This window comes from Mercenaria mercenaria, chromosome 17, assembly GCF_021730395.1.
Source record: "Mercenaria mercenaria strain notata chromosome 17, MADL_Memer_1, whole genome shotgun sequence".
NCBI lineage: Eukaryota > Metazoa > Mollusca > Bivalvia > Venerida > Veneridae > Mercenaria > Mercenaria mercenaria.
In genome coordinates, this window is record NC_069377.1 from 48787624 (window position 1) to 48814620 (window position 26997).

The following is a 26997-nucleotide window of genomic DNA, read 5'->3' on the forward strand; positions in this document are numbered from 1 at the left end:
GAACTCGGCCTAGATTATATCAATGTAATTATTCTGACAAAATTTCATGAAGATCAGTTGAAAAATACAGGCTCTATCGCATACACAAGCTAAATGTTGACAGACGACAGACAGACAGATGTCGGACATTGAGCGATCACAAAAACTCACCTGAGCAGGTGAGCTAAAAAATGGAGATAAAAAAGGAAAAAAAACTGAAATAAAGGGAGATAATTAAAGCAAGGGACATATCATTAAGTGTAATTTTTGCCTCCATCATTTTGTGAAGTTTCAATGAAATGCCATTAATACTTTTAAAGTAATGCTCCGGACAAGCCTTATTTTGTATAATAAAGGCAGATAATTCAAAAACTAAGTAAAGTAGTGTTATGGTTCTGCACTTCCCATCAATGGCCTCTATCATTTTGTGAAGTTTCAATGAAATGCCATTAATACTTTTCAAGTAATGCTCCGGAAAAGCTTCATTTTGACCAAGTTTCATGAAGATAGGGTCATAAATGTGGCCCTTAGGTTGTTAACAAGCTTTTCCTTTGATTTGTCCCGATGACATAGTTTTTGACCCAACATGATCCAGTTTCGATCCAGGCCTAGTTTCTGGGGCAGTAACTCCAGAATCCATGATGGAATCTAGCCAGTTTTTGAAAGGAACCAAGTTCTTATTGTGACTTAAGTTGTGTGTAAGTGTGGTTAAAATCAAATATAAAATGTCACTTCTAACGTGTTCACAAGGTAAAAATAATTAACAAATTTTGGCTCTTTCAGGGGTCAATCAGAGGCCGTAACTCCAGAACCTATGATTGGATCTGACAGATTCATCTTGGAATCTAAGACTTATTGTTGTTGAAAATATTTTGCAAGTTTGTAACAAATCATCTCTATATGGCCGCAAAAGCCAAAATGGATTTTTAAGGCCATAACTCTGGAAACCATGAAGGAATCTAGCCAGTTTTTGAAAGGAACCAAGATATTATGCCAATACAAGTTGTATGCAAGTTTGATTAAAGCTGATTGCAAAATGTGGTGGCTATCGTGTTCACAAACCAAAATTAGCAAATTTTGGCCCTTTAAAGGGCCATAACTCTGGAACCCATGATGAAATCTGGCCAGTTTTCAAAAGGAACTGCGATATTATGCCAATACAAGTTGTGTGCAAGTTTGATTAAAATTGAAAGCTCAGGTGAGCTAAAAACATAACCAAATTGGAAGCTGGGAGCAAACACATACAAATGGTTATTTATTAAAGCTCTGCCTATTCTACAAATGAGCCACGCCATGAGAAAACCAACATAGTGGCTTTGCGACCAGCATGGATCCAGACCAGCCTGCGCATCCGCGCAGTCTGGTCAGGATCCATGCTGTTCGCTAACAGTTTCTCTAATTGCAATAGGCTTTAAAAGCGAACAGCATGGATCCTGACCAGACTGCGCAGATGCGCAGGCTGGTCTGGATCCATGCTGGTTGCAAAGCCACTATGTTGGTTTTCTCACGGCATGGCTCAAATAACTGAGCTAAAAATCTTAAGTAATCTCTTGTATCAAGACCATTTTGACGATAACGCACAACATGCTGTATTTTCTTGTCAGGTTGGTACTACTAATCCTTATGAATGACAAACATCCATCACAAAATAGTAATAGAAGACTTTATGGAACAAGAAAGGCATGTTAGTATAACATTTAATCATTTTTCATATGTGTGTTTGCTCCAATTTTCATCAGAATTTTAGTTTTATTTTTACAGTCAGCTTGCATTATCATAATGATACTGATTTCCTAAAAAGGATCAAATTGCAGTCTATGTTGTTATTACAAACATTTATCAGGAACAAAGTTAGCACTAACTACTGGTTAGAATTTAAAATTATATGCTCATGCAATTTTGAAACTCTAAAGGAGCATTTTCAAACTAAGCTTTGTATGTCTTTAATATGGCATGTAACTTTGTTTAAATCCGAAGGTTTTCTAGATTTAATGTAGATGTTACTGAAGAAGGCCAATTTTGTTTTCTGTATTTAGTTGAATGGCTGCACTGGCTCTGCACAACATAAGAATGAGATTATCATAATAAAACACATACTGTAAATAGCAAGAAAAAAACAAAATAACCCCAGTTCCAGGTACTTTTTAGGGTACTTTAGTGCCTCTAGAACAACATATCATATATAAAATCTAGACAGTTGATTTGAGTCAAAAGGTTTAATTTTCATGAACTTCAAATTTAAAAAAAAACAAGTGATTTGAGAAAAATCAAATGAAGATAGGATTTGTTTTACTGTCACTGCAAACTAATATGCATGACCTATTATGGACTATAAGGAAATGCAGTTTATTTGGTACAGCTCCTTTTTTTAATCAAAAGGGCTTGACTAAAGAGGCTGCATTTTAGCTCAACCATTCAAATAATTGGTACTAGAGCTATTGCACTCATGATCACCATTCGCTGTGACTACATCACGTCCCAATTGGCGAAGTTTGTTCATTAGTAACCACTAGTGGAAATGGACTGAATCTTCACACATTTTTATGATCAAACATGCAATGCACAGGCACCATATCTCTCCTTTACTTCATCAATAAGTCTTTTAACACTTAACACAGCAATTTTTATTCATGTTTTTGTAAAACGTTTTGTGGTAGAGCTGTTGAATAGATGTGTGGGAATTTAGCCAGAGCAACCAGAACAGCCAGAAACCAACCCTAACCCTAATCCTGGCTACTCTGGCTATGTTCATGCAAGTGTTGAATAGTGAAATGTTAGGCTAGTGCTGAGGGTTGCTATTGGAACAAGTATTTCTATTCTTAGCAATGGTTGCCATATTTGCCGTGAAGATTCTGATAAGGGCGTACAATATTTTGCCAAAAATCGCTGCTAAACCAAGTTTTTAAGTATTGTTTCCTGGCCCGTTCAATTTTCTTGGTGAGAACATATCCAGCACACGTCAATACGTATGACCACCATTAGAAGAAATACACCATCAGAAGAATACTTCAGTATGATATGAGCCGCACCACGAGAAAACCAACATAGTGCATTTGCGATCCATGCTGTTCGCTAACGGTTTCTCTAATTGCAATAGGCTTTGAAGGCGAACAGCATGGATCCTGACCAGACTGCGCAGATGCGCAGGCTGGTCTGAATCCATGCTGGTCGCAAATGCACTATGTTGGTTTTTCCCATGGCGTGGCTCATATTATTATCAAGTATTGACACTTGAAGAGAACATCTGTTGCAAAACATTTACTACTTTTTTCAGACAAAATTACCAAGAACTAATTTCTACATGATTAGATATATAACAATATAGTCTGGAACAAACAATATAATGTCAATAATTAACACAGAACAAGAAACACAGAGTTTTGACAGTGTTATAAAAGTTCATATAAATTTTATACACTATGTACATTATCAAAAAAGTGACACATACAAACAATCTTAACTAACATCCGTAGTCGGACTTCACCTGAGTGCTGAGGCTGATCTAGGGATGCTCAGATTTACTTCAGTTGCAAACGTGTTAAAGCAATACATGATTCAATCAGTCAGACTAGTTAAATGATGTCACCCAATGACATCATAAGGATCGTCTTTCTTTTAGATTTGACAAAGTTAGTAAAACATGCATAACTACCTTAAAAGTATACTACAAAGTTTTGTCCAGAAATAATGATGAAAATTCTGGCAAAGAAAAGCCACAAGTTCAAATTACGATACAAATGTATATTTTAAAATTTTTATACAAAATCTTAGCAAACAATATATGTATCAGTATCTACAAAACAAACACATACTACAAATGTCAAGTTTTAGAAAAAAGAATAATTAAGAAAAAATCTGAAGAAAAAGTTCTGAAAATCTTTCAATCTTCCTTGGGCTGCATTATTCATTTATGTCCCCATATGCATTTCTGAAAATTAAGGAACTATTTCTTTGAAAGAGCGACTACATGTTGCAAATCTTTTCTAATGTTTAGTTGATCTCAAGCATACTCTACCAAGCATGTCAAAAATTCATGTGTGTCAGACAGATGAGAGACAAAAAAGTGTGATAAATTTTGATTCTAGGCAAGGAAAGTTAAGAAAGAATTTGTCCATTTATACAAACTAGATATTGAGGATCTACTTTCATACTACTCAATCTGTATGATATCACTGTATGCTAAACACTTCAAACATGAAACATATAACAAGCCAATGAAAATTCTTGATAAAAGTTGGCAGCTTTTTGAGATTGGATATCAATCCAGTCAAAAAGCAACAGAAAGGGAGTCTGAGAATCTACAAAGGAACATCAAGCTTTATCAAAAACATTTACATGCAGTTCAGCCAGGTGCAAAGCAACTGACATAATATTTGATCTGAAAGATTAGTCTTAATTGTGAAAGAAAGTTATTCAAATTGGTTGGGTGTTTTTTGGAGTGAAAAAGTATTCCCATGCACTTAATCTTGGTAAGACAGGTTTATTTTTACAAAATAGAACATTAAAGTATATGTTAAGTATTTAAATGCAAAGAAACACATGCTGAAAATTATGAACAGAGCTATGCAGACTAATGTTTATTCAACTACTTTTTCTTCTTCTACACTTATTTTATTTTATTTTTTTTTTAAATTTTGAGATTTTGAATGGAAATTGGACACACTGTTTAATGCTTATCTATTTATGTTTAATAAAACATAACACAGTTAACAACTGTGTGTAAATTCATTGAGCAGTGGCAGTTGCAACATGGTGCTGGTTACTATGCGTTAAATAATTCTGCAGCCAACATTACTCTTCAAGGGATAGAATACTTTTATGCTGACATTGGTTACTATTCTACAAGAATTAGCAAGAGTTCTATCAGTGTAATATAATTATTATTATTTTTTATATTAATCTGCTAAAAGAAGAGTGCAAAGTTATAAATGCAAATCTAATCATCTTTTTATTGCACACTCATTTTTACAAATTTTATTCTTTTGAAAACTGTCGATGTTAATGTACTTTAAGATGTCACATCATCCATTATTAAGGTGCCATTGGTGACGTCACTCACCTGATATGAAATTTACATGTTGATATTGAAAATACTGATAGTTGTTCCATTTCACCTCAACTGCTATGATAGTTTAGAAATCAGCATAAAATAATCTGAATTTCTAAAGTTCAAATATATTCAGAGTGTACTGCTGTCCTTTGAGGTGTACTAATTATGTGAGTTTTGATGAAAGGGTTACATTACAGTAATGAGTTTATGTCTGACTCTCTTGTTGTTACATTTTATCATAATAAGGTCATCATTAAAGTAACAATGTGCCCAATTTTCATTGAAATCTGGCAAAGAAAAAACAAATAGCTGTGAAGTAAGAAAAGTTGTTGAACAGTCAAAAGCCATAAATAATACATAACTAGGCTTGCTACTGATCATTCCTATTAAGCTATATTCAAATCTTACCAACAGCACAGAAGCAGTCAAAAGAATGACCTTTAAGGGGCCAATTTTTAACTCCTGTAAATGTCTATAAAAATCTGTTGTTTTTTTTGTTTTATTTTAGAAGGGCAGACATACTTAGTAAAGACAGATAGATGGACAGGCAGACAAACAGGCAAAAGCAAAACAATAATGTATCCCATGAAATGTAGTGACATTATTAACAAATGTCATAGACTGGGTCTTGTAAGTAAGAAGAACAAGGCTTAATAAGATTAAGCTTTACCTTAACATCTTTTTTTTTTACAGAAATTAAAACTATACTAGAACAATGAATATTTTTTACCTGCGGTTTAAATCTTGGGGTGTCCATCACTTGGAGCAGATGGGGAAATGACACCTCTAACTCTTTACGATTCATTGCTGTCAAATCACAAGATTGCTGACTCAACTGTTCTAAGCTTGCTTCAATGTCGGATGGCACGTTGTACCTCTTCTTACCTCCCGTAGTAGTACTGTATGTATATATAGAAAACAGATAAGTCTGTTATAACAAGATGACCATAGGAACAAGGCGCCCCAATTTTCCGTCACTGTATGATCACATACTACTGGATCACAATGTAAGACTAAGTAAACTTTCATATAATCTTCACTGTAAAAAAATCAAATCCAGAAAGAGGTATTTTAGGAGAAAAGGGCTAGGAGAATGTAACAGCAGGGTTAACAAAAGCACCCCCTGAAGGTATGACCTTTGACCCTAAGTGTGACCGAAGGGTTATATCAGAGGATTGGAGAAAAATTTAAACAAGAGGGTCATGATGACCCTGGATCGCTCACCTGAGTAATATGAGCTACATGTTTCAAATGTCAAAATGATAATAAAATATTAAGAAAGTCAGTAGGTCACATTCATGGTCAATGAAATTCAGTTTTATGATTTGTATGCAAAACAGTGTACGTCATCAAAATTTCAAGGCTGTATCTTAAACAAGAAAGTAGGTCAGTAGGTCACAATTTAAAATATTAAGAAAGTAGGTCAGTAGGTCACATTCATGGTCACTGAAAGTCAGTGTTAAGATCGGTGTGCAAAACTGTATATGTCATCCAAATTTCAAGGCTGTATCTTAAAAAACAAGAAAGTAGGTCAGTAGGTCAAGGTCACAGTCAAGTAACCCCTTATTACTTGGGGCCATCAGGTAATTATAATTAAACAGTCTAGGCTATATGATCAGATAATTTTTGAAGTATTTTTTGCTATATAACTCATACACAAGTGACCCCCAGGGCGGGGCCTCTTTTCACCCCAGGGGCATAATTTGAACAATCTTGTTAAAGAACCACTAGGCAATGCTACATACCACATATCAAAGGCCTAGGCCTTAATCTTTCAGACAAGAAGATTCTTAAAATTTTTTCCTATATAAGTCTATATAAAACTTGGGACACCCAGGGCAGGGCCTCTTTTCATCCTAGGGGCATAATTTGAACAATTTGGTAGAACTCCACTAGGCAATGCAACCTAACAAATATCAAAAGCCTAGGCCTTGCAGTTTCAGGCAAGAAGATTTTTAAAGTTTTTTCCTATATAAGTCTATGTAAAACTTGGGACCCCCGGGGCAGGGCCTCTTTTCACCCCAGGGTAATAATTTGAACAATCTTGGTAGAGGACCACAAGGCAATGCTACATATCAAATATCAAAGACCTAGGTCTTGTGGTTTCAGACAAGAAGATTTTTAAAGTTTTTTTCCTATATAAGTCTATGTAAAACTTGGGACCCCCCGGGGCGGGGCCTCTTTTCACCCCAGGGGCACAATTTGAACAATCCTCATAGAGGACCATTAGATGATGCCACATGCCAAATATCGACGCTCTGTGAGGGATCACAATAGATCACCCCGAGCACTTTGTGCTCAGGTGAGCTAAAAACAAACATTGACTGTTGAAGCCCAAAGGACAGGAACAACAAAGTCCACAGAAAAAAAATCCACAAAAAAAAATCTTACCAGGTACAGATATGTCAAAATATACCTAAAAATTGGAGGTACCATCCATGTTGTACCACAGAAAAGTGGTCTTGGTTTTTCCCTTTGGCCAATAATAAAAAAGTTACAAAATAAGTTATTTATAGTAACATAAAAGGGAAGTAATTAAAAAAAATATTGTAAGTGAACAAAAGAGGATCACCCAGACAAAAACAAGAGCACAACAATGCAGAGCAATATACACAGTCACAAGACACACACAAAACAAAGTCATATGGCCTTTGACCCCTAAGTGTGACCTTGACCTCAAAGCGAGCCATACGAAACATGCGCTTTGCACATCATGTTGTCTTGATGTGATGAACACTTGTGCCAAGTTTCTTTGAAATCCTTCAAGCAATTCAAGAGTTACAGAGTGGTAACGAAACAAAATCATATGACCTTTAACCCCTAAGTATGACCTTAAAGCGAGCCACCCAGAACATGCTCTCTGCATGTCGTCTCAATGTGGTGAACAGTTGTGTCAAATTTCTTTGAAATCCTTCAAGGGGTTCAAGAGTTACAGAGCGGACACAAAATTGCTAACTGAGGGATGGACGTACACCAGGTGTATAACATCCCTTGATGAATGGCAGAGTTATGGACCGGACATGAAACAGACCCTGTTTACCTTTGACCTCTAAGTGTGACCTTGACCTTGGAGCTAGCAGTCTGGATCTTGCACATGACATGTCGTCTCATTATGGTGAACATTTATGCCAAGTAATTACAAAATCCCGTTATGGATGGCAGTTACAGCCCGGGCAAAAATTTACACGGACGCACGGACAGACAGTGCGATTTTAATTTGCTAACCTTAGGGGGCATAATAATAATTTAATGAAATATTTTTATCATATTAAAGGGAGGTAATTAATAAACCAATGAAATGCATGACATTTATATGGTACAAAAGAAACTTGCTTTTAAATTACACACCAAAAAAAGTTAATTCAAGTGTTGGTCAATGCAGAGCTGCACTAATATATCAACCTAATGTTTTGCAACCATAATAATGCTTTATTTAGCTTTATATACCATAAAGTTATAACATGCGCCTGGGTTTGCATTCTGGAAGTCTACAATCGCTAATAGCTTTTTATATCTATCAATACCAATCACCTTACTTCAAACTTATTAGTGAGAAAACTGATATAAAAACACATGTATTGTACTTTACCATATAATTTTTATCATGTACAAAGAAAATAAAGAAAGTCGACTTGAATGCCTGTGACCTTGACCTTTGCACATGACACAATGTCTTGTAATAGTGAATATTTATGCCAAGTTATTTAAATAATATACACACATGCATAAAAAGTGATAGACAAAAAATACCAAAAAAGTTCTCCAAAGGTGACCTTGAACTTGAGTTAGAGGTCTGAGTCTTACATGAAACAAATCAACTTGTAGATCCATCCATGCAAAGCAGAGTTACTGACTAAACAAAACAAGAGGGTCATAAAGGCCCTGTATCGCTCACCTGATCTATTGACCTAAAGATCATCAAGATAGTTTCATTAAGATATGGTCATAAATGTGGCCTCTAAAGTGTTAACTACATTTTCCTTTGATTTGAGCCGGTGACCTAGTTTTTGACCCCACAGGACCCAGATTCGAACTTGACCTAAAGATCATCAAGATTAACATTCCGGCTAAGTTTCATGAAGATACAGTCATAAATGTGGCCTCTAGAGTGTTAACAAGCTTTTCCTTTGATTTGACCCGGTGACCTAGTTTTTGACCCACCTGACCCAGATTTGAACTTGACCTATAGATCATCAAGATTAACATTCTGAACAAGTTTTATTAAGATATGGGCATAAATGTGGCCTCTATAGTGTTAACTAGCTTTTCCTTTGATTTGACTGGGTGACCTAGTTTTTGATCCAGATTCAATCTGGACTTTGAGATCATCATGATTAACATTCTGACCAAGTTTCATGAAGACACATCATAAATGTGGCCTCTACAGTGTTAACAATCTTTTCCTTTGATTTGACCTGGTGACCTAGTTTTAATATCAAACTTGTCCAAGATTTTATTGAGGGTAACATTCTGACCAAGTTTCATTAAAATTGGGCCAAAATTGTGACCTCTAGAGTGTTAACAAGCTTTTCCTTTGACTTGACCCGGTGACCTAGTTTTTGACCCCAGATGACCCAATATCAAACTCGTCTAAGATTTTATTGAGGGCAACATTCTGACCAAGTTTCATTAAGATTGGGCCAAAATTGTGGCCTCTAGCGTGTTAAAAAGCTTTTCCTTTGATTTGACCTGGTGACCTAGTTTTTGAACCCAGATGACCCAATATCGAACTCTTCCAAGATTTTATTGAGGGTAACATTCTGACCAAGTTTCATTAAGATTAGGCCAAAATTGTGACCTCTAGAGTGTTAACAGTCAAATTGTTGACGACGGACACAGGGCGATCACAAAAGCTCGTGCTCAGGTGAGCTAGAAAAAAAAAATTTACCCGTTGTCTTTGACTTCTAAGGGTGACCTTGCCCTTTGAGACAGGGGCCTGGGTTACACATGATACATCGTCTCATTATGGGGAACATTTGTGCCAAATGATTTTTACATCCCTTGATGAATGGATGAGTTATGGACTGGACTTGAAACTGATGCTCTAAACCTGTGACCTCCAAGTGTCACCTTCAACTTTGAGCTAGCGTTCTGAGTCTTGTGCATGACACATCAACTCATTATGGCACAGCTGCTAATTGCGCAATTTGAGCACCATGGGTGCTCTGCTTCAAAGGAATTGTGGCATTTCCAGTGAACGATTTCCGCACAAATAATAGACATTTATGGTTAGTGGTTTCTTTTTCTTTGTATTACTTTATTTTTGGAATAGGATATCAAAAATCAGGCTTCGTAGGCTGACCTGTATACTTACAAAGATATATCCTATTTCATCTTAAATAGTGAAAGAACAAGAAGTGAGATATGATGAAAATTCTGCAATCATTTTTATCAAAGCATCCCTTACAGAAGCAAACCTCTGTGGCGTACATGCTGCATATTTGCTGTGTATATGCCCCGAACACAGTAGTACGCCAGAGGAGTACATTTTACATACACCGCATGCCGCGTACATGCCGCGTACTATTTCGACGACTACACAGCATGTACGCAGGAGGTCACTAGTACAATATTTTGGTTCCGTTAGGTGATCCCTTACAGAAGAAAAAGGCCTGCTGCGTACTCTTGCTGTGTACATACAGCATATATGATGCGTATATCATGCGTACATGATGTGTACTGAAATCTTGCATAATTTGAACAATTTTTGGTAGAGGACCACTAGGCAATGCAACCTACCAAATATCAAAAGCCTAGGCCTTGCAGTTTCAGGCAAGAAGATTTTTAAAGTTTTTTCCTATATAAGTCTATGTAAAACTTGGGACCCCCGGGGCGGGGCCTCTTTTCACCCTAGGGTAATAATTTGAACAATCTTGGTAGAGGACCACAAGGCAATGCTACATACCAAATATCAAGGCCTAGGTCTTGTGGTTTCAGACAAGAAGATTTTTAAAGTTTTTTCCTATATAAGTCTATGTAAAACTTGGGACCCCCCGGGGCGGGGCCTCTTTTCACCCCAGGGGCACAATTTGAACAATCTTCATAGAGGACCATTAGATGATGCCACATGCCAACTATCAAGGCTCTACGCCTTGCGGTTTTGGACAAGAAGATTTTTTAAGTTTTTCCTTTCGGTTGCCATTGCAACCAAAGTTCAGTATGGAATTCAATTCTTTGAACAAATTTTAAAGAGGACCATCCATGAAACATCCCTGTGAAGTTTCATCAAAATTGGCTTTGTGGTTTAGGAGATGTTGTTTAAAGGAAAGTGTGGACGGACGGACGCCGGACGGATGGACGCCAGACGGTGAGTGATCACAATAGCTCACCCCGAGCACTTTGTGCTCAAGTGAGCTAAAAACAAAACTTGACTGTTGAAGCCCAAAGGACAAGAACAACAAAATCCACAGAAAAAAAATCTAAGTCCACAAAAAAAAATCTATAGCAGGTACAGATATGTCAAAATATACCTAAAAATTGGAGGTACCATCCATGTTGTACCACAGAAAAGTGGTCTTGGTTTTTCCCTATGGCCAATAATAAAAAAGTTACAAAATAAGTTATTTATAGTAACATAAAAGGGAAGTAATTAAAAAAAATATTGTAAGTGAACAAAAGAGGATCACCCAAACTAAAACAAGAGCACAGCAATGCAGAGCAATATACACAGTCACAAGACACACACAAAACAAAGTCATATGGTTGAGACAAGTACATGTAACAGTGATGTCTTTCTCATTCATAATTTGATACCTACAAGACTTTGAGATCCAACAGTTAATGAAGACCTTTTGAAGATTTTTTTGACAAGCATACTCATGATACGGGTAAATCTCCGAAAGAGTTCCCGTGTGTGGACTGACGATAAAAGATGCGAGACTATCAACACGTGTATCAGACGCTTGTTCTTTTACCCTTCTGGAAAGCCCTGGGATATATTTCTCTTGAAGCATGATAATTTATGAAACTCAATAACCAGTCCTTGGCAGTATTACATATTGGCATATGGACACTGGCGTGTTTGTGCGTCTGTTAGTAGAGTAGAAATATATCGAATTCTTCTTGCCTTCAGTTTGCTACACATACAAATATTAGAGGTGTATGACCGTATGACTTAAAATTTCTCATGTTGGCCCTATATAGCTCACCCGAGTTGAGTTGCTTGGGGGTAATTTGAACAATCTTGGTAGAGGACCTCTAGATGATGCTACATACCAAATATCAAAACCCTAGTACCTGTGGTTTTGTACAAGAAGAGTTTTAAATATTTCCCTTCAATTGCCATGGCAACCAGAGTTCTGTATGGAATTCAATTCTTTGAACAGTTTTAAATGAAGACCATCCAAGGAACATCCCTGTGAACTTTCATCAAAATTGGCCTAGTGGTTTAGGAGGAGAAGTTGCTTAAAGGAAAGTGTGGACGAACAATGGACAGACTGTGAGAGCGATCACGAAACAGAGAGCGATCACAATAGCTCACCCCGAGCACTTTGTGCTCAGGTGAGCTAACAAATAAAACAAGCAAATTCCATGAATTAGTATCCCCCGTCGAAAGGGTTTGTGGTGAGGAATGGCAAAATATATCTGGCAAAAAGTTAAGGATGTTACTAAGAAACAAATAATTTCATTAGTCAAAATCAATTTAACAGAAAATGAATGCTTTTTTATTGTGGGGAGTGGGGTGGGGGGGAGGAGGGCAGCGGGGATGACCAGGTGAGGGTATAAAACTTCACACGTTGATTATAAATATTGACGGAAAATTAAAAATGAAAAAAAAAAAAACGAAAAAAAATGGGGTAAGGGGGGATGCATGATCGGGTGGTAGGCATGACTGGGTGGAGGAATGAGGTGGGGGAACGGTACAACTTTGCATGTTGATAAATATTCATTAAGGTTTGAAAAAACTTTTTTAAAAAGGAATGAAATTTTTTATTTTTGGGGGGGGTTGGGGAGGGGAGGGTTTGGGAGGGGGAGGGGTGTGACCAAGGCAAGGTGGGCACCAGGTGTGGATACACAACTTCACATGTTTATAATAAATGTTCATGGAAAAGAATGAAAGAAGTTTAATGAAATTCTACCAATTGGTTGGTTTGTTATGTAAAAATCTGTGGATTTTTAAACAATTAAAGGGCAATAACTCTAAGAAAAATTGACCAATCCAAAAAAAAACTTGATGGGCATCATCGCAGTATGTTGGTTCATGTTAATTTCAAGTTTTATGAAATTCTACCTGCTAGTTACTGAGAAGTGGCTGCAGACCGACGCACAGACTGACGGGCAGACAACGCCATTTCAATATCCCCTCTCCCGATTTCATCGGCGGGGGATAATGACTAGAATTATGATGCCCAACTGGTGGTTGATAATTTAATACGGGTTCTTGAATATAGTTTTGGTGGACCAGGCGTGTTTTTGTGGAGTGTGCTAAAATGTTTCATTGTCTTTTGAAAAGGAGATTTTCTTGATGTGAACACATGTGATTTTCTTTTCAGATACGTTAAACGTTTTGTTCTAAATTCAAAGGAAGCCATTTCTGAGAATTTGAATATAAACGAACTCAACTGATTGTTATAGAAACATGTTATATTTTATGTTCTAGATTATCATTTCAGAAAAATAACATATTTTAGCCAGTAATAGAATTAGACGGTTGAAATGGAGTATTTTTTTTCCTTCTTACTGAGATTCAAGGAATATATGGCCGTCGAATCGAGAATTTTATTAGAAAATAAACTGAACATATCACGATGGCTGCTTTCCAAAATCAAGTCTATAGCACAAACAAACCTACTAAATCATATTACACATACAAAGTAACGTTTTTGCATCTTCTTTCTCCCACTGGTTCTTCAATCTGGTTAAATCTGTCATTATCAAATTATCATGTGTATGTAATTTTCGCACTTCGCACGAAATAGAAAACCAGAAACAAGATATACTTTAATGGACTGAAAAAACACAACAGTGGGGAAAGTTGGTTTTTACCAAGAAAGCAAAGTCTTTACTTGTCTTCAAAGTCCTAAGTATTTACGTGACAAGAGCTTGTTATCTAACATTATAAAGAAGCTCTTATATATTGTCACGTAAATGTATGGCTTTCTGTTCCAATATTCAATAAACAATTAAATATGGTATTACGTACAGGTATGTAATTTGCAACTGACTTGTTTACATCTACTGACATAGAAAATTATGTGTCTGTTATCTTTTTTTTAACACGAGCATATTCATTGATATAATTGGGTTATTACAACAGTAGCTCGATCTGGGATGCTGTATTCGGCTCGAGTGGATTTTTGCCAGATCGGATCTCACGAGGCACGCAAACGCCGAGTGTGATCTGACCTTGCAAAATCTACGACAGCCGAATACAAAATCCCAGATCGAGCTACTGTTATAATGACCCTTTTATTATATACCTCTACCTTTTTGTTTGTTGTTTTGTTATTAAATGAAATCTTCAATGTTTATCGGTATTAAAATGGATCTTAGTGAAGTTTGTATGTGCACTACTGTGAAATCATGTAATTTCGTTGGCACAAAATTTCGTGGTTTTGGCCAAAACGGCTGTTTCGTGGGGACGTAAATTCGTGGATTTTCAATTTTTGTTAAATTAAAAAAATCATAATTTCCACAGGAATACCCTTACAGAAGCAAGCATCTGCAGCGTACATAATGTGTACTTGCTGCGTACATGCCGCGAACTCAGTAGTACACCAGAGAAGTATGTTTTACATACACCGCATGCTGCGTACTATTTCACAGAGTACACAGCATGTACGCAGGAGACAGTAGTACACATGTACGTGGCACAGTGATTGAAATTTTCAGAAGTACACTTCATATACACAACAAGAAAACAGATTTTTCTAGTAACTCTGGTTATAGATTAGACAATCAGGTGATCTCTTTGGAGCATGCCCAGTAATAACTTCCTGTCTATTTGAAAATTGGAGCTAAAATGACAACATGCAGTCTCTTAGCGTAAAATATACTAAAATAAAGAACTAACATACAGTATCAAAGTTTTGTAAGTTGAATTTACTTTTTGTATTTTAACTGAAGTTAAAATATTCATGTAGTATAATTAATTATTTACTTCATACTTGGCTGTGTTTGACTTTTGTATTAAAATGAATTATAATTGTTCTTTTCATAACTTAGCAACTTGATCAAGACAACTTACATACCAGTATATATAAAGGAAATATTATATATATATATATATATATAATATAATTTAGGTTTTAATTTTAAATGTAACAAACTTGCCACAGCAAAACTTATTCTATATTAATTAGTAATTCAACTTCTCTTTCAATTATAGTAATCAATATAATAAATTTTTTTCTTTTACATTTTGATTTGGCTTAAAAACTTAAGTTCATTACTTTACTTAAAATACATTGCATTCCATTGCCTAAATGTCTTTGCACAAAGTTATACTGATTGAATGTGTAAAGAATATCGATGCAAAAATACCAGAAAAGAATACATTGCACCTTGTTCACAGCATGTACACCGTAGAGCCTATTTGCATGTGGAAAGTGTATGTGCCGCGTACATGCTGTGTACTATTTCTCCGGTGTACTTCCCGCGTACTAAATTTCTCAGGTGTACTTCCTGGGTACTATATATTCACAGCATGTATGCGGCAGGTAGTACGCAGCAGAGCTCATTTGCATGTCAAAAGTGTACTACAAACGTACTACTGGTGTATATCCTGCGTACTATTTCAAGTCCAAGAATTTAGTACACATCATGTACGCGACAAGTACGCCACATATACGCAGCAAGAGTACACGGCAGGCCCTTTTCTTTGGTAAGGGTTCATATTTAATTGTGAAATACAAGCCGATTTTTTTACAGAATTTATATAGGTTTATAATAAAATGGTATACAATCAAGCTATCCAGACTCAAATCAATATCTAGTTAATATATATATGTAAGAGTTGTAGGTAGACTATATGTCACCTCCAGTACACAGTGATTAGAACTCTTAAAATTACTCACTTAGAACGTTCATATCCCTTACAGAAGAAAAAGGCCTGCTGCGTACTCTTGCTGTGTACATACAGCGTATATGATGCGTACATGATGTGTACTGAAATCAAGGGCTTTAAATAGTACGCAGGATATACACCGCACATACACCGATAGTACGTTTGTAGTACACTTTTGACATGCAAATGAGCTCTGCCGCGTACTACTTGCTGCGTACATGCTGTGGACTACATAGTACACAGGATGTACGCTGGAGGAATTTAGTATGCGGGAAATAGTACGCAGCATGTACGCGGCACATTCACTTTTCACATGCAAATGAGCCTGCGGTGTACTACCCCTGCGGCGTACATGCTGTGTACTCCTGCGGCGTACATGCTGTGTACTCCTGGCCCGAGTCCTGCGGTGTACATGCCGTGTACTCCTGCTGCATACATGCTGTGTACTCTCGTGGCGAAACTGCTGTGATAATGTAAATTCCTTACCCCACCAACTGCATGATCATTTGGACAGAAAAAAACAGAAAAAATATAAATGACATGCATCAATAAGTATTTACCCTTACCAAAATAATGTAGACTGATGTTATCAAATAAATTAGTATGCTTTTCTTCATCCACTTTTCAATGAAATAAATCAATTTTTGTAGCATGTAATTTGGTAAACATTTGAAGAAAATGGCGTAACTGCATCAAGGGGAAACAACTTTAATGCAACTAAATATAAGTGTTATGATTTATTATAGACGATGTGTGCATAGTATGTATTTATTTTGATTAAAATCCATCTGAGAACAATCTAGGACTGGAATTATATAAGCATTTACACACTTTTACGTCAGTAAAAAGTAGCGCACCAAAAAATTTTGGATTGATTTTTTCCAATGGGGCAAGCGCAATTAGCCAAAAACGTTCTGAAAATAAACGAGCGGCAAATCCGATGAACAACTTTTTAATTTGGTGAGGCCTTAATGAGTTAACACAATGAGCATTAAAGCCTTTATAAAACATGATAGAATGGTGTTTTGCTTAAGAGTATTCAAATAACAGTGAGAGCTATTAATTCTTCTCATTCGGGGGCTGTTGAGGCATTATCTTGGTAATTATTTCATGTATTACAAAATGTAATGCAACGAAGTTCAAATAAGGCTTTTCAATTATCCAAGTTAGAAAGCTCCAGGATTAATTCAAAATGAAAAAGAATATATTTTTACACTGCATGCAAGGTGCAGCTCAGAAATCACTAAGATGTAAGCTTCACAAATGAACATTGCAAATAGTCTGGCAAATTTTCATTGTTCAGAATACCGGTAATCTGAACTATTCTACTATTCTATGCTATTAAGATAAAAGTTACTCGGAAATCAAGTTCTTGCTTCCAAAAAAAAAAAAATGTACAAATCCTTCCTGCATGAAGTGTACTTCAGACTTTTACCTAAAAAAATTCAAAGTGTATAAACACCAAAAGAAAATGAACAAGTCCCTCCCGCGTATTTGAAGTTTACTTCAGACTTTAACTTATAAAAAAAAAAACTAAGTATAAATGCCAAAAGAAATTGTACAAGTCTTTCCCGCGTATATGAAGTGTACTGCACAAATTTCAAAGTATCTGCCGTGTACATGCAGTGTACTACTTTCTTGTACAAGTCCCTCCTGCGTACATGCAGTGTACTCCTTAAATTTTCAGAGTCTGTGCTGCGTACTTGAAGTGTACTAGTGACCTCCTGCGTACATGCTGTGTACTCGTCGAAATAGTACGCGGCATGCGGTGTATGTAAAATGTACTCCTCTGGCGTACTACTGTGTTCGCAGCATATACACAGCAAATACGCAGCATGTACGCCACAGAGGCTTGCTTCTGTAAGGGATGTCATTATTCCCTGCAGTGTACAGCATACTTTTGAATATGTCAATATTATCTAAGCCACAATAACCCTGTTTTATAAAATATTGATGGGCAAGCTCCAGTAACTCACCTCGAGACGCATTAAAAACTTTGTTGTACTGCATCTTACACTTTGGTTTTTCCAAAAGGCATACCGCTTTCGTAATCTGACATCTATGTTAAAGGGGAGCGGTGGTCTAGTGGTTAAGATGTCAGCTGCGCAACCCAGGGGTCGTGGGTTCGAGCCCCAGTGGGGTCACGAACATGACTTTTCATATTACACCAGTACTGTTTTTTTCCAGGAAGCGGACTTGGGAGTGGTTCAAATAAGCTTAAAGCTTTCATCACAATCGAGCTAAAATAAATTAGTATAAACTAAGTCAAATGTCGTGGAGCAATAAGCATGATAACACTGCAAACTAATAATTATTTAGCGCAATTCTATCTCCGGTGCCGCAACTGAAGCACCGGGTAAATTTTGAAATATTCCAGCCATGTCTTTTCACTTCGTGTAAAGAAAACACGGTTTTAAGTTAGATTATGTATAAAATTGTGATTTATTTGCTACATTTTCCTTCGGAATGACAGCAAGAAGAAAATGTACATTTATGTACAGAATTAATTTATCACTGAACAATATTTTGATCCGTACCTGTCTGCAGAATTTCCATTGTACCTCACTCTTTCTTTCACTAATCAAGCACATATTTTCCAGGATAAGTCTTTGTTTATATACAGGTCGGACTATGAAGCCCAATTTGTGATATCCTATTTCAAGAACAGAACTATTTAAAGAAAAGTGAGTTACCAAAAGTAAATTTGTCAAATTCATGTGTGCAAAGCGCTCACCAGTAGTGCCGCAATTCAAGCAGCCATGTATAGGGAATATCTGTGCCAAGTTATTTTAAAATCCCTTGATGAATGGCATACTTATGGACTGGACAAGAAACAGATCATGTTAACATTTGATCTCTAAGTGGGACACTGACCTTAGAGCTAGGGGTCTGGGTCTTGAGCATAACACATCAACTCATTATAGGCAACATTTGTGCCAATAATTTCAAAATCCCTTGATGAATGACAGAGCTATGGACTGGACAAGAAACAGAACATGTTAACCTTTAACTCTAAAGTATGACCTTGACCTTGAGGTTTAGTGGGTTTGACTCTTGAGCATGACACTTTGTTTCATTATGGAGTTAATTTTAAAATTCCTTGATGAAAGGCAGAGTTATGGAACGGACAGAAAATAGACACTATTAACCTTTGACCATTAAGTGTGACCTTGGCCTTGGAACTAGGGGTCTGGCTCTTGCGCAAGACACATTGTCTGATTATGGGAAACATTTGTGAAAAGTTATTTCACAATCCCTTTATGGATGGCAGAATTAAGGACCGGACACGAAGTATGACTGACAGATAGAAGGATGGAAGGACACAGCCTTTTTATATGCCTCCTTTTTTTCTTTGAAAAAAAGGAAGGGGACAAAACAGTATATTAAACCCATCCCTCTTGAAATTACTATAATTTACTGGTAAAAAAAGGAAGAAAAAAATGCAAATGGAATGTGACTTTCTCTTAAATATGAAAAAATATGTTATGTACTTACCACATAAAGAGTGCATGCTGCTTTGTCGCAAAATCTTGTTTGATGTCGTCAAATGTTGCTGGTACCATACAATTATCTTCTTTCTCGATCATTATTACCTTTCCACACATAGGTGCTGAAATAACATAATTATTATCAACTTTCAAACAGAGGTCCTGAAATAAAATTACCATCACCACCTTACAATATCAGTAGGTAAGCTTTTTGAGTGAAGTGGGTGTTTGCCCATCATTTTGGTTTGAATTGGGTATTGGCTAAACTGAATTGGGTATTCTAAAACATGTTACTCAATGAATTTAACTTAAATTTGATATCAATGCATTTCAGTGGGAACTTATTAATTTTTCATGCTTTCAAAAAAGATGAAGCTGTAGGATGAAGAAATAATTGAAACAATGATACTTGGTCACTCTTGTTTATTCACTTAAACGATTTGCATGTCTTGTACACAGTTTTTGAGCAGCCACATACACTTAGTTTACCATTCATTTTAAAGTTAGTTTTATTGACATGATCCCAGCAATACTCAAATTTACCATTCATTTAAAAGTTTGTTTTATTGACATGATCCCAGCAATACTCAAGTTTACCATTCATTTAAAAGTTCATTTTATTGACATGATCCCAGCAATACTCAAGTTTACCATTCATTCAAAGTTCGTTTTATTGACAGAATCCCAGCAATACTCAAGTTCACCATTCATTTAAAAGTTAGTTTTACTGACATGATCCCAGCAATACCTGAGTTTACCATTCATTTAAAAGTTAGTTTTATTGACATGATCCCAGCAATACTCAAGTTTACCATTCATTTAAAAGTTAGTTTTATTGACATGATCCCAGCAATACTTAAATTTACCATCCATTCAAAGTTCATTTTATTGACATGATCCCAGCAATACTTGAGTTTACCATTCATTTAAAAGTTAGTTTTATTGACATGATCCCAGCAATACTCAAGTTTATCATTCATTTAAAAGTTAGTTTTATTGACATGATCCCAGCAATACTTAAATTTACCATCCATTCAAAGTTCATTTTATTGACATGATCCCAGCAATACTCAAGTTTACCATTCATTTAAAAGTTCGTTTTATTGACATGATCCAAGCAATACTCAAGTTTACCATTCATTTAAAAGTTAGTTTTATTGACATGTTCCCAGCAATACTTAAATTTACCATCCATTCAAAGTTCGTTTTATTGACATGATCCCAGCAATACTCAAGTTTACCATTCATTTAAAAGTTTGTTTTATTGACATGATCCCAGCAATACTTAAATTTACCATCCATTCAAAGTTCGTTTTATTGACATGATCCCAGCAATACTCAAGTTTACCATCCATTCAAAGTTTGTTTTATTGACACGATCCCAGCAATACTCAAGTTTACCATTCATTTAAAAGTTAGTTTTATTGACATGATCCCAGCAATACTTAAATTTACCATCCATTCAAAGTTCGTTTTATTGACATGATCCCAGCAATACTCAAGTTTACCATTCATTTAAAAGTTTGTTTTATTGACATGATCCAAGCAATACTCAAGTTTACCATTCATTTAAAAGTTCAGGGTTCATACAGCCAGACTGACAATTCAAGGGGTTTTCAAGGAGTTTTCAAGGACTTTTATTACGTTTTCAAGGATAAGCAAAAAATTGAACAAGCACTTATTACACACGAAATGACTGGCTTACAACTGGTGAACACTTCTTACATCCAAAATGACTATCACGTGATATAAGTTTTTCTATAAAGTTCCAATTTGCAATTGATCAACACTTTATCACACACAAAATGACTGGCAAACAATTGATCAACACTTCTTACATCAACAGTGACTTATCATGTCATATAACATCAAGTTTTAGGTGCCTCTGGCTGCTGGGGGGCGAAGGTGGAATAGTAAACACATCAAGAGTGGCCGTGGGTGACCTTCGATCAGGTACATTTTTCTTGTGCTTCTCAGACTTGACGTGCAATTTCAGCGCCGATTCACCCATTGAACTAATGTCAATAACTTTGTTACAATATTTGCACATGGCTTTCCGTTTGTTTTCGTGCTCGACCAGACATGAATAGCATACAAGCCACTTTTTGTTGAAAATACACGACATTTTCTGGTTATAATGCAGTAATTCGGTCCAAAATGTGCTTCCGTGGTGTAGTCGAAAGAAGTCCCTAATAAATAGATCATAATTTTTCCATTTTTCACGCATTTGCGCGTAAATCAGGGGCCAAATGGGCATTATTTCACTCGTGGAATGAATTTTACATAAAATAGGACACGTTTCATGCTAATACTCGCATGTTTTCGAGTTGTTTACTTGAAAACAAAAGTAGGGTGTTTATTCTGCGGACCGCTTTCTGAAATGCGGCAATATGAGGGTACCTGACTTCAGCTGACTTGCATTTCACTGCATACTATTCAACACCCCTTTTTCTTTTCGTTTTCTTGAAGCAAATGTATGGATATCTTGTGGAAAATAGGTCTACTACGGAGTGAAAATCTAGAAACTGTAACAAAATTGGTCTGAAGTAGCTGAATTTTATATGAAACAAAGAACAAATTCTTTTATTGGTATATAGCCTTCTTCAATATCGGTAACGGAAATGGTGTCCGTAATTTTTACACGTCGTAATTTTCCTAGTACCAGTCTGTTTAAAACCTGTATCGTACGGTACACATAGGTTATGTAGACATAAAACATGGCGATGCGTACATATAACAAAGCGTCTTTTATGATCTATTTTTATTAAGCTGACCAAAATTTCTGAAGAAGGAAATTCAAGGACTTTTATCATAGAATCAAGTACTTTTCAAGCAGTTTTCAAGGCAAGAAACGAATTCAAGGAGTTTTAAGGAGGTTTTTGCAAATTCAAGCACTTTTCATCTAGCAGCTTGAAATTCAAGGAGTTTTCAATTCTGTGCGAACCCTAAAGTTAGTTTTATTGACATGATCCAAGCAATACTCAAGTTTACCATCCATTCAAAGTTCATTTTATTGACATGATCCCAGCAATACTCAAGTTTACCATTCATTTAAAAGTTTGTTTTATTGACATGATCCCAGCAATACTCAAGTTTACCATTCATTTAAATGTTTGTTTTATTGACATGATCCCAGCAATACTTAAATTTACCATCCATTCAAAGTTTGTTTTATTGACATGATCCCAGCAATACTCAAGTTTACCATCCATTCAAAGTTTGTTTTACTGACACGATCCCAGCAATACCCAAGTTTACCATTCATTTAAAAGTTAGTTTTATTGACATGATCCCAGCAATACTTAAATTTATCATCCATTCAAAGTTCGTTTTATTGACATGATCCCAGCAATACTCAAGTTTACCATTCATTTAAAAATTTGTTTTATTGACATGATCCCAGCAATACTCAAGTTTACCATTCATTTAAAAGTTAGTTTTATTGACATGATCCAAGCAATACTCAAGTTTACCATCCATTCAAAGTTCATTTCATTGACATGATCCCAGCAATACTCAAGTTTACCATTCATTTAAAACTTAGTTTTATTGACATGATCCCAGCAATACTGAAGTTTACCATCCATTCAAAGTTCATTTTATTGACATGATCCCAGCAATATTCTTGTCAATGTTATTATTTGCTGCAAATATTAAATCGAAACAACTGGATATAATGTCATTCAAAATACTTCTCACATGTTCCCAAACTGAAGCCAACTAGTAACTATTTTATTTAGTAAACTATTTTGCTTCAAATCTTTGTGAATATTCTTTCTCGCTTATTTTGAGGATGCCATAGTGCATAGAAGCACCTAATTTTTAATGTAAGGTGCTGAAATAACATTATCACTATCAACTTTCCACACTTATGTGCTGAAATAACATTATTTTTATCAACTCCACACATATAGGTGCTGAAAAAACCTTATCACTATCAACTTTCCACACATAACAGCTAAAATAACATTATTATTATTATCAACTCCACATACATGGTGCTGAATTAACATTACCATTCTCCTGACACATACTGATGCTTAAATAACATTTATCATTATTTTCTTCCCACTCATAGATTCTTAAACAAGGCAGCCTGAAAGACAGCTATATCCCCTACCACTGTTATGGGTAGTGAAAGGGTTGATGGTATTGGGTGGAAGCGTGGAAGCACTGACGTTGTTAAGTATTCATTATAGTGACCTTGACCTTGAGCCTGCATGGCTGACTGATGAGTTTTACAAACCGTCTCAATATGGAAAACACTTCACCAAAGTTTCAAGTGGTATAGCAGAAAAGGAGGGGACAGAAAATTGAAGGTTCAAACCTTTGAGTTGTGAACTTGACCTTGAGCTGGCATGGGTGAATTTTGAGTTCTGCACATTGTCTTGATAAGGGGAATATTACAGCTAAGTCATATTCAAATCCTTCAATGGGTTTAGGAGATACTGAGCAGAAACAAAATGGAAGGCTCAAACCTTTGAGCTTGAGTTGCGACCTTGACCTTGAGTCAACATGGCTGACTTATAAGTTCTGCAAATTGTCCTGATGAGGTGATCATTTGACCCAAGTTTCATGAAAATCCTCCAAGGGATTTAGGAGTTACAGAGTGTGATCATTTGACCTGAGTTTCATGAAAATCCTTTAAAGGATTTAAGTTATATGGAGCGGACACAATTGTTACAGACAGATGTTCCTACATATGGGTATTTATGTGGCTACTCTTTTGTTCTTTCATTGTTCTTTTAGCCACTTAAAAGAAAAATAGCCACATAAAAGCTTATGGAATGAATGACATCACAGAAAAAGTACAGAAACCTATTTTCCTATAGCCACCTAAGTATGCAAATGTAAGCTCCAAAGGACAGACAGACGGAGACAATTCCTATAAACTCATGGCGAGGTATTAATAACATTATTCTTGGCACTTATAAGGAATAAAATAGCATGTTCATACAATCAATTTACAATTTGTTTTGGTAATCACTATCACTTTATCACATACTGTTCCGAAAATCAGTATGACAACATGATATTAACAGTTAGTGTGTTATTGTTATAGCACAGTGGAGTGGTCAGACCAGAAGTTGTTCCAGGCACTGGACCGGAAAACTTTGACGTGGTCTGCTATTTCTTAATCCAGATGCGGTCCGACTGACAGGCATTTATCGCACCCCGACAACTGCAACATCTCAGACAACACATCAAAATGGTGACACTAACAGATTATGCTGGGGCAGAATGGGAAAGAAACTTAGATTAACACCCGACAATCATAGTGAAAAGAAACAAGCGGGTCATGATGACCCTGGATTGCTCACCTGAGGAATATGAGCTACATGTTTCAAAGATCAAACTGATGATAAAATATCAAGAAAGTCAGTAGGTCACATTCATGGTCAATGATATTCAGTTTTACGATTGGTGTGCAAAAGTGTGTATGTCATCAAAACTTCAAGGCTGTATCTTAAAAAACAAGAAAGTAGGTCAGTAGGTCAAGGTCAAAGTCAAGTGACATCATATTACTTGGGGTCATCAGGTAATTATTATTAAACAGTCTTGGAAATAGGATCAAATGATTTTTTAAGTATTTTTTCCTATATAACTCACATAGTAACAAAGTGACCCCAGGGCGGGGCCTCTTTTAACCCCAGGGGCATAATTTGAACAATTTGGGTAGAGGACTACTAGACAATGCATCATACCAAATATCAAAAGCATAAGTTGTATGGTTACAGACAAGAAGATTTTTAAAGATTTTTTCCTATGTAAGTCTATACAAAACTTTGGACTCCCAGGGCAGGGCCTCTTTTCACCCCAGGGGTACAATTTGAACAATTTTGGTTGAGGACCATAAGACAATGCTACAAACCAAATATCAAAGGTCTAAGTGTTGTGGTTTCAGACAAGAAGATTTTTAAACTTTTTTTCATATATAAGTCTATGTAAAACTTGAGACCCCCGGGGCGGGGCCATATTTGACCCTAGAGGGATAATTTGAACAATCTTGGTAGAGGACCACTAGATGATGCTACATGCCAAATATCAAAGCCCTAGGCTGTGTGGTTTTGTACAAGAAGATTTTCAAGGTTTTCCCTATATAAGTCTATATAAACCATGTGACCCCCGGGGCGGGGCCATATTTGACCCTAGGGAGATAATTTGAACAATTTTGGTAGAGGACCACCAGATGATGCTACATACCAAATATCAAAGCCCTAGGCCATGTGGTTTTGTACAAGAAGATTTTCAAAGTTTTCCCTATATAAGTCTATATAAACCATGTGAGCCCCGGGGCGGGCCATATTTGACCCTAGGGGGATAATTTGAACATTTTTGGTAGAGGACCACTAGATGATGCTACACACCAGATATCAAAGCCCTAGGCCTTGTGGTTTTAGACAAGAAGATTTTTTAAGTTTTTCCCTCCGGTTGCCATGGCAACCAGAGTTCTGCATGGAATTCAATTCTTTGAATAATTTTGAAAAGGGGCCATCCAAGGATCATTCCTGTGAAGTTTGGTGTAATTCTGCCCAGTGGTTTTCAAGAAGATTTTTTTAGAAAATGTTGACACACGACGGACGACGCACACTGCACGACGGACATTGAACGGTCACAATAGCTCACCATGAGCCTTTGGCTCATGGTGAGCTAAAAATGTATGAAAATAAGAGACCGAACATTTAACGAGAAATGGACTCAAAATCGCACCTGGCTCGTATATGATGGAGAAAAGCAACATATGCGGTGCACCGACTTTTTTTTGGTCTGGCATACTGTTTTTCGGTCCAGAAGATTTTTAGGCATTGCTAGACCAAATGTCAGGCCATTTTTTCCAACTTTCCTGAAGTCTGCAACATGTTAAATTAACTGCTACTCTTCTTATAAATGCTAGCTCCAATTATCCTTACCTCTTTCCTCGATGAGTTCCCTCAACTTCCTCTCCAGGTTGACAATGTGTCGTTCTGTCTCCTTCAGAGTTAATGCCTAAAATAAATTTACAGTACACAGGGGACTGTTTCATTTAGGACTGAAGGTGTATGACTGAAGATTCTGGACAACTTTTTCAAAATTCAAAATCATTTTACTTGTTTGAGACTTTGAATTAAAAGTAAAATCAAACTAGAAGATGTTTTTGTAGAAAAGCGCATGTCTCCCCCAACACATATGAGTAAAAGGCAAGAAGTCAATAGAGGACAGGACCAAAAGTGCAGGCTGCAATAGGGATCATCTACTCGGCATGTCTGATCATCCCAAGAAGTTTCAACTTTCTGAGCCTAGTGGTTCTCAAGTTACAGATTGGAACGGTTTTCCATGTTCTGGCCCCTGTGACCCTGACCTTTGATTGCGTGACCCCCAAAATCAATAGGGGTCATCTACTCTGCATGTCCATTCATCTTATTAAGTTTCAACATCCTGGGCAAAGTTGTTCCCAAGTTATTGATCAGAAAGAGTTTTCCATATTCAAGACAATG

General features: G+C 36.3%; 1 protein-coding gene across 3 annotated transcripts in view; it reads right to left on the minus strand.

Moving 5' to 3' along the window:
- Positions 1 to 26997, minus strand: part of LOC123536222 (uncharacterized) — a 74959-nt gene that overhangs the window by 35866 nt on the left and 12096 nt on the right. For all 3 annotated transcript variants that reach the window (XM_045319200.2, XM_045319199.2, XM_045319198.2), the window contains exons 3-5: positions 26434 to 26509; positions 19530 to 19644; positions 5760 to 5928 (exon numbers count right to left, since the gene is read on the minus strand). In XM_045319200.2, coding sequence (XP_045175135.2) covers positions 5760 to 5928; positions 19530 to 19644; positions 26434 to 26509 — 360 coding nt within the window. The remainder of the gene's footprint in view (positions 1 to 5759; positions 5929 to 19529; positions 19645 to 26433; positions 26510 to 26997) is intronic.